The sequence below is a fragment of the Palaemon carinicauda genome, chromosome 19 (genome assembly GCF_036898095.1).
Source record: "Palaemon carinicauda isolate YSFRI2023 chromosome 19, ASM3689809v2, whole genome shotgun sequence".
NCBI lineage: Eukaryota > Metazoa > Arthropoda > Malacostraca > Decapoda > Palaemonidae > Palaemon > Palaemon carinicauda.
The window spans coordinates 23,498,017-23,507,593 of NC_090743.1; the positions used below are offsets into that span (position 1 = coordinate 23,498,017).

General features: G+C 34.5%; 1 protein-coding gene across 2 annotated transcripts in view; it reads right to left on the minus strand.

Annotated features, from left to right (window-relative positions):
* Positions 1-2,735: 2,735 nt before the first annotated feature.
* LOC137658519 (rhomboid-related protein 2-like) overlaps positions 2,736-9,577 on the minus strand; it is a 12,902-nt gene continuing 6,060 nt past the window's right edge. For both annotated transcript variants that reach the window (XM_068393296.1, XM_068393298.1), the window contains exons 3-8: positions 8,316-8,504; positions 7,875-8,036; positions 6,615-6,760; positions 5,919-6,132; positions 4,984-5,097; positions 2,736-3,810 (exon numbers count right to left, since the gene is read on the minus strand). In XM_068393296.1, coding sequence (XP_068249397.1) covers positions 3,565-3,810; positions 4,984-5,097; positions 5,919-6,132; positions 6,615-6,760; positions 7,875-8,036; positions 8,316-8,504 — 1,071 coding nt within the window. In that variant the 3' untranslated portion in view covers positions 2,736-3,564. The remainder of the gene's footprint in view (positions 3,811-4,983; positions 5,098-5,918; positions 6,133-6,614; positions 6,761-7,874; positions 8,037-8,315; positions 8,505-9,577) is intronic.

The window sequence follows — 9,577 nt, forward strand, 5'->3', positions numbered from 1 at the left end:
CTCTCTCTCTCTCTCTCTCTCTCTCTCTCTCTCTCTCTCTCTCTCTCTCTCTCTCTCTCTCTCTTTTTATTCATAATATTGTGATCTACGTATTAAAGCTTATAGCTTTTGAGATCAACTGTATATATATATATATATATATATATATATATATATATATATATATATATATATATATATATATATATATATATATATATATACACACACACATATTTATATAAGTGTGCATGTATGTATGTATGTATGCATGTATATATGTATGCATACGTGTATGTAGGTATGTGTGTGCCATACGAATTGCAAACTTTCAATGCAAGTACAGTATTACAATAAGCTAATAAAATTAATTCCTTATGGAAATGGGATCTATCCATAAAAGTTTATATCTCACTCTTTTGATGAACAACGTCTCCTGTATGTATATCTATGGAGGGAATAACGTAATTTGAGTGTTATTGCAGATAGGGTTCAACCATGATACGGCATCGAAAGGATGAATGTGGCAAGGGCTGTTAAATACATACATGAGGATGACAGATAACAGATGGGCATTGAGAATAACAGAATGGGTCCCTAGAGATTACAAAAGAAGCAGGGAAAGGAGGAGAAGATGATAGATTGACGAGCTAAGACAAATTGTGGGTTTTGACTAACATGGAAAAACCATAAATTAACCCGAGTGGAAGGACATATTTGAGACCTTTGTCCTGCAGTGGACTAATTACGGCTGATGATGATGATGGTGATTATAGAATAATAGAATATTATTTAAAAATCTATATCGGCCTACACACACACACACACACACATATATATATATATATATATATATATATATATATATATATATATATATATATATATATATATGTATATATATATACTTTATATATATATATATATATATATATATATATATATATATATATATATATGTATATATACACACAAACTATATATATATATATATATATATATATATATATATATATATATATATATATATATATATATATATATATATATATGTATGTATATATACACACAAACTTATATATATATATATATATATATATATATATATATATATATATATATATATATATATATATATATATATATATATATATATATATATATATATATATACATGAAAATGGCAGAGAAGGAGACTTCACTCTTACGTCAGTTACGTCAGTTGTCATGAAGATATACTATAGTGTATACTGTATAGTATGCTCATTCTAAAGAGACCAGAGCAAAAAATTGATGAAAAGCTTAGAGAGGAACAAGCAGGATTTAGAAAAGGTAGACGTTGTACTGGTAAAATTTTCATTTTAAGACTGTACAGCAATATGTAGAATATAAAAATCAACTTTTGATGACATTTGTTTACTATGAAAAAGTCTTTGACAGTGTGCACCTGCCAATTTTGTGGAGAGTCCTGCGTTATTATGGAGTTCCTCCTAAATATATAAATTTGATATAGTCTGTTCATGAGAATAGCAAGTGCATAGTTAATGTTAGTGGAGTCCTATCAAATGAATGTCCAGTGAACAGTGGAGTACTCCAAGGGAATGTGTTGTCAACTATGTTGTTTATTCTCCTCATGGATTTTGTAATGCACAGAACAGTTGGGGGTGGTGGAGAAGGATTGGAAAGGATTGATAACAGGAAATTAGCTGACCTAGAGTATATGGATGCCACTGTACTTATTAGCAGAACACCAGAAGAGCCCCCGCCCGGAAATAATGTCCAGGCAATCTGCGCACGCACACACACAGGACTCGCAAAGCTTGCTTACCAGAATGCATGATATATCACATGAGGTTGGACAAGAGATAGAAAAAGAAGAAGGACAGAGATGACGAGAACGAAATATGCAATGGAAGAAGAAATATCATTGGAAGGAAAAAGGATTAATGAGGTGGAATCATTTAAATATTTAGGAACTATGATGTCTAATAGAAGGATCTTTAGAATTTGAGTTTAATGAAAGATTGAAGTAAGTAAAATTTTGAAATCAAATCGCCTGAAATTATATATATAAAAATCAGGCTATATCTATTAGTTTAGTGAGATCGGGGTTACTGTATGGACATGAGTCGCGGTATAATAATGAAACAATATCCAACAGATTTTGTAGATTTGAGAAAAAAAGCCCTCAGAGGAAAATTGAGAATTAAATGACTGGATAGGATTAGAAATTAAACTATAAGAGAAATTACCTGAGTGCCATGTGTTGATGAGATCAAGTGGGCTCCACAAGGCACTAGAAGAGTTATTTGGAAGACCCAGGCCTACATGGCTGAGGACTATGAAACGTGAAGTAGGAGATGATGAATGGGGAAGTATTGATTTGAAAGCTCAAAATAGAGACGACTGGTGAAATCTAACCGAGGCCCTTTGCGTCAATAGGCGTAAGATATGATATATATATATATATATATATATATATATATATATATATATATATATATATATATATATATATATATACATATATATATATATATATACATATATATATATATTTTATATATACATATATACATATACACACACACACACTCATATATATATATATATATATATATATATATATATATATATATATATATATATATATATATATATATATATATATATATATATGTGTGTGTGTGTGTGTGTGTGTGTGTGCAAATAATATTCTCTCTCTCTCTCTCTCTCTCTCTCTCTCTCTCTCTCTCTCTCTCTCTCTCTCTCTCTCTCTCTCGCTATCCACATACAGCATATATAAATAAAACATATGCATTGTCATTATCGCCATAGTTTATGACATCAGCAGCACATTCGCTGCACTGCTAGTCTCCTGATCATTGAAGCTAAATCCAACCGAAGTTGTTTTGATCTGTTCTTGGATGAAACACCGAAAAAAAAAAAATCCTATTCTGCCCCCAACCCTCCACCATTATTTTATTTGGTTTTTATATTTGCGCCCTTTTATGTTGTCTACATTAGACTATCGCATAAAAAATCTTTCCTTTATTTTTCAAATAGAATAATCTTGCTCTAGATATGATGGAAAAAAATCTGTATTAGAAATAAATTGGTAAAAAGACCCAACAAACTGACCCTTACGGAAACTCTTGATTCCTCCTTCAGATGAAAAATCACGAATAAAAGATAATAGTTTACTATAAATTTTAGAACAACATTTTCAATGCTCTGTTTCTGAGGGTTCTTTTATCTGATATTACTTTAGTTCAAAGGTAGTCGTCTACTTCCGGTGATTTCTCTTACTTGCTTTCTGCTAATTCTCACTTCTGTACCCTTTCTATGTTAGGGTGCGTTATCTTGAACCTTGCACTGCTGATGCATGTTTCTTAAACCTTTCATTGTTTATCATTATGATCATCTTGAACTTCATTACAGTAATTTGATAATGAAACCCTTCCGTTTGGTGCTGATTCTCACTTTCACGAATCTCGCCATGTACATATCTTTTCTCGATCGCTGTATATTCAGTCCTTATTTTCTGGAAAACAAACCCACGTTCGGCCTTCTGACAGCGTTTTCTCACACTTGCCTCAGTCTGAAGCGTTCTTCAGCTAAAAGAATCGGAGAATCGTCATCATAAGGGAAGAATTCGGGGACAGGCAGAGCTATATTCAAGACGACGCCCGTTCCGACCAGGATGAGAAACACCACCAGAGCCACCCACCAGCAGTATTTCTCCCACCTCTTCTGCTCGAGGTTCCTCAGGATGTAGATTCCTACGAGGATGCCAGCAACAGCTCCTCCCAGGTGGGCCATGTGACCCGTCTGGGAATTAAATTGATAATTTGTGCATCAGCATCATCTATAAGTGATGATTTAGTTTATACATAAATGGGTATATTGGTAGAATAGATAGACCAAAAATTTCAAGTGAAGAATGTGCACAGCTGTAACTTAGTAGAAATAATGACATTATATAAATGAAAAAAAAAATTCTATAAGTAGATAGATGAATAAATGAGAAAATGTTACTGAAAAAATGTATACAATATTAGTGATTGAATTAATCAATAGATAATTGAAGGATACCGTCTTTTAATTTCATAGGCGATTTTTACTAAAAGGAAATTGATGGATTGACAAGGAAAAGAAAATGTCAATGTTGAGATTGAATTAATCAATAGATGATTGAAGGATACCGTCTTTTAATTTCATAGGCAATTTTTACTAAAAGGAAATTGATGGATAGACAAGGCAAAGAAAATATAAGAGTTGAATTAATTTTTGTTGGCTTTTTTTTCTTCTTTTTTGTCTAAAAACTATTTTCTCATGATAAATTTATACTAATGATTTACTCGAACTTGAAATTCTAGAAACAAAAAACTTAATTGTAAATTGGTCAACAAAGGATACGTTGGTTTGTTTAATTTTCCCCCTCTGCTTTGAAAAAATAAATCTGCTTCTTAATTTCATAGATAATATGAAATTACTTGTGGTGGACGATGTGGTAACGTCCCTGCCTGGTGAACGCCAGACTGGGGTTCGAGTCCCGCTCAAACTCGTTAGTTTCTTTGGTCACCGCAATCTCACCGTCATTGTGAGCTAAGGATGGGGGGTTTAGGGGAGCCTGTAGGTCTATCTACTGAGTCATCAGCAGCCGTTGCCTGGCCCTCCTTGGTCCTAGCTTGGGTGGAGAGGATCCATGGGCGCTGATCATAAGTAATATGGTCAGTTTCTAGGGCATTGTCCTGCTTGATAGGGCAATGTCACTGTCCCTGGCCTCTGCCATTCATAAGTGGCCTTTAATTAAACCTTTAAAAGGGCTTACCTGAGATTCGAGAAACCCAATTCTCAGGACCTTGTCTTATATCATAGTTATGATAGGGGTATTTTTAGCTAATACTCTAAAAGTTTGAAATTAGAAAAAAATATATATTTTTTCTTAGTACTTAATGGTCCTACAGATGAATTAGTGTACAGAACTTGTAGCCTACTCACATTTGAAGGATTTGGACTGAAGTATGTGTCGTAGATAGCAAAACTGAGGTCGCCGCCGCTAAACAGAAGAATAATCACCAGTTGCAACCAACGGTATTCCATTTCAGACCAGTTCTGAAATATAACGCCTTGAATAAATCATTCTTCTCAAATTTGACTTCACAAATCCTTGCTAGTTACGTTATTAATAATACTGTGTTTCACTATTTCCCTTATGTAATAAGGAGTAAGTGTCTGACTATATTTATACACACATGTATATATATATATATATATATATATATATATATATATATATATATATATATATATATATATATATATATATATATATAACTTATATAAATATATATTATTTATATATATAATTTATATATATATATATAATTTATATATATATATAATTCATATATATATATATATATATATATATATATATATATATATATATATATATATATATTTCCTTTCTTTCACGCATAAGGAGGAGAGGAGTAGTCATATCCTGATGAGAGGTTGCAGCCCGAGATTTACATGCAGAAACAACGTTCTCCCACAAATTGTCAAACCAACGGGGTGTAGTTAAGAAAGGGGGATGGCTGTGAAGGGTTGAAACTGTGTGGCCATATCTAAATATCTAGACGTCGTTTTTGACGTCTCGGCTTCACTATACTCAATTTTTTTTAATGAGGTGCCTTTGCACTGACTCGCAGCGGTGCCCTTTTAGCTCGTAAAATTTTCCTGCTATCTGATTGGTTAGAATTATCTTGCCCAACCAATCACCGATCAGGAAACTTTTCCGAGCTAAAAGGGCGCCCCTGTAAGTCGGTGCAAATCTGCCTCGCTAAAAAAGAATTGACTATAGTAGGGCTAGGAAACAGCTGAAATAAAGCGAAAAAAAAAGAACGCCAGAATGAAAACCGTATAATCCTTACCAGAAGCAGATTCCCGAGATGTGCGTATTCTACAGCAAAGACCCCACCGGACGCCCCAGCCAAGTAGGTCTTCGGGGATGTGATGGAATGGGCTAGGGCTCCGAAGAAGACTCCGGATAGGTAAATGAATCCTACCCTCCACCATCCATGGACCATTTCGAGAATCACTCCCAGGATCGTTTGGACAATCAGGTTGTTGATTATATGCATGTAACTGGAATATAAATGGGGGGTTAGATGTGCATGCCTTGAGGATAGTTGGGTCTGCCCCATTATTTCGCCCTCCTGTTATATTTAATTTTCAAAACGCTTTTGCCTTCTCCCTCTTTCTCTCCTACCCACTACTATCCTCATATCTATTCTATACTGACTGACTTAATGTTTGATTTATGGTTTCAAACTGTAGTTGACAGGAATGGTAATTACTGAATAAACAGTATGTAAATACAGCATGTAACTAGTCTGAAGATAATACAGAAAACTATGTGTTTGTTATGTACATAATTAGTTTACATGCCTGAATGTATGCACGTGTGCATGTGGTAGAGAGAAAGAATGAATCTTAATGCATAGAATGAGTATGTGCCAGTTAATAAAAAGGAATACCCGAACATTCGATCCTTATGCATACATGCATTGAGAATGACACTGTACGTACATACTTGCATAAGCGCTTGTAACAGCCGAACGACTTACCCTGAATGGATGAGAGCGTAAGAGATGTATCGCCAAGCTTCGTATCGCCTGAAGGGGTTGTAAATGAGAGGGGAATAGGTGGGGGCTGGCCCGGAAACGCCCATGGGCAGACCCATATCCACCAAATAGTAAGTGAAAACCACGACCTGTTTGATGACGAAAAGTAAGTTAAACAAAGTCGGAATTCTCTTCTTGCTTCTGTGTTTTTCAAGTATTATTATTATTATTATTATTATTATTATTATTATTATTATTATTATTATTAAGCTACGACCCTAGTTGGAAAAGCAGGATGCTATAAACCCAAGTGCTCCAGCAGGGAAAAATAGCCCAGTGAGGAAACCAAGTAAAGAAATTAATAAACTACAAGAAAAACAATGAGCAATTAATATAATAGTTTGTTAGCTAGTAGGTTGGCTAGGGCACCAGCCACTCGTTCAGGTACTACTGCTAGAGAGTTAAGGGGTCCTTTGACTGGCCAGACAGTACTAAATTGGATCATTCTCTCTGGTTAGGTTCACTTTCCCTTTGCCAGCACATACACCGAATAGTCTGGCCTATTCTTTACACATTCTCCTCTGTCCTCATACACCTGACAACAATGAGTTTACCAAACAATTCTTTTTTACCAAAGGGGTTAACTACTACATTGTAATTGTTCAGTGGTTACTTTCCTCTTGGTAAGGGTAAAAGAGACTTTGGCTATAGTAAGCAGCTCTTCTAGGTGAAGGACACTCCAAATCAAACCATTGTTCTCTAGTCTTGGGTAGTGCCATAACCTCTTTACCGTGGTCTTCCACTGTATTGAGTTAGAGTTCTCTTGCTTGAGGGTACACTCGAGCACACTGGTCTATCTAATTTCTCATCACTTTGTTTTGTTAAGATTGTTATAGTTCATATAGCAAAAATTTATTTTAATGTTACACTTCTTAAAATACTTTATTTTGTCCTTGTTTCCTTTCCTCACTGGGCTATTTTTTCCTGTTGAGGCCCATGGGCTTATAGCATCCTGCTTTTCCAACTATGGTTGTAGCTTAGTAAGTAAGTAAATAATAATAATAATAATAATAATAATAATAATAATAATAATAATAATAATTTAAGAACTGCAACAACATTAAAATAGGTTTCTCAAATATAAACTATAGGAACTTCTGTCAGCCAAAACAACTTGAAAATATTCGCTGAAAGTTTGAACTTTTGACGTTCCACTGCCTAACATCTCTTAAAAGGCGAATTTATACCTGCCCTAATGCTTACCTCAATAATCATGGCACTGATCATGAATAAGGGCGGTGGACAGCATGTATACTCCTGCAGATACGCTCTCTTCTTCAGCGTCCTTTCACTTCGAGGGACGACACTCAAGGCTGCCTTGTTGAATGTATGTCGAGCCAACGAGTATTCTTCGACTGAATCTTTCTGTGAGGACAAGAGACATTTGTGAGGGAGTTCAGTATTATTGAAATACAATAAAACTGATTTCATATTGGTTTATATCATAAACAATTTAATTGCTGTGGTGAATAATATTTTTACTAACAAACTGTAATCTGGGGAAGTTCTAATGGAAGTAAAGACGAGAATTACAGCAGTAGGGCTACTACATAATTACAGCAATAGACTTACTACATAAGTTTGCTAATATAACTTTACATATTGAATAATTAAAGATTACTTAAAAAAAAAGACTCAACTAACGAGATGTAAAAACTCGTCGTATTCAATGTGTCCGTCGTGGTTTGTGTCTGCCTTCTGCAGGAGCTGAATAACGAGGGCATTGGACATCCCATCGGCTTCATCTGAGAACAGGATCTTTTCCTTAACGGTGCCCAGAGGTATCCTTTGGGCCTTTTGTGGGTCATGGTTGTCCCAGAATTCTTCGGCTATCTGAAATGGTAAGAATTGTAATTGAGAAATAGCATTAAAAGGTAAATTATCTGGTACGTACTTATAGGAAGTCTGTATACGGTGGCTTTTTGTTTACAAAGGACAGTAGATGACAAAACCTCTGGATTGGGGGTTAAAGGCTTTTAAAGATTAAACTGACCTTAGAAAAAAAGATTGTATTTTCAGATCTAGGCTACACCTACAATAAACAGAGCTCAGGGGATAAAGAAAAATATTAGAAACTTTCCAGTAAGTTCAACAACCAAACAGTAGTTCTCATTTTATACTTCCGATTGACTCAGAAATTTGTTTTTATTACAAACACTTGTTGACATGCTCAACACTAGAATAATATTTAGACCTCTAGAAAATTTAGCCATCGAAATATCTATTAATATATTGATCGGTTCAAGACTGATCTCTGGGAAGGGTGAGACTACCAAGCAGCTTCAGGGGCAAGCCAAAGTGCAGTCTATTCGACATAAGTTATATCCTTTTCAGACTTCAGTAATTTGGTAAAATATACTGGAACTTCTGTGTTTGATTAGTGCTAGGGCAATAAGCTTAACCCAAGTTTATCTAAGATGTTCGATGAGAATTTGTGAAAGCGTCCCATGTCTGCCTAAGGTGGAGTCCTGGTTGGACAAACTAAGGCCTATAGGACTAAGGATGAATGTTCAGGGAGGGTTAGGTTAGGATGTTCATTGATTTTCCGTATTTCATTTGTTTTCGTGGTTCCTCAGAAGAAATATAGGCTACTTCCCTTTGTGATCCCCCATTATTGTTGAAAACTACTGACATGATTGAAATGGAGATAAGAATCGTTCGAAACACACAAAAATGTAGAAAATCATATTTTAAACAATATTATACAGTTTTAACCGGATTTTAAAAATTTACCGATTTTTAAAGCCAGAAGAATTGGTATATATAAAAGGGATTTTGACGAAGGAAAAATCTATTTCTGGGCTAAACCTGTGTCGCTCAGTGAAATGCTCCTTAAAGCACCATTTCTAAGGTATAAATACTGCTAAATATACTAGAGAAAAAAGTTGTATGGAATGCCAGGAACA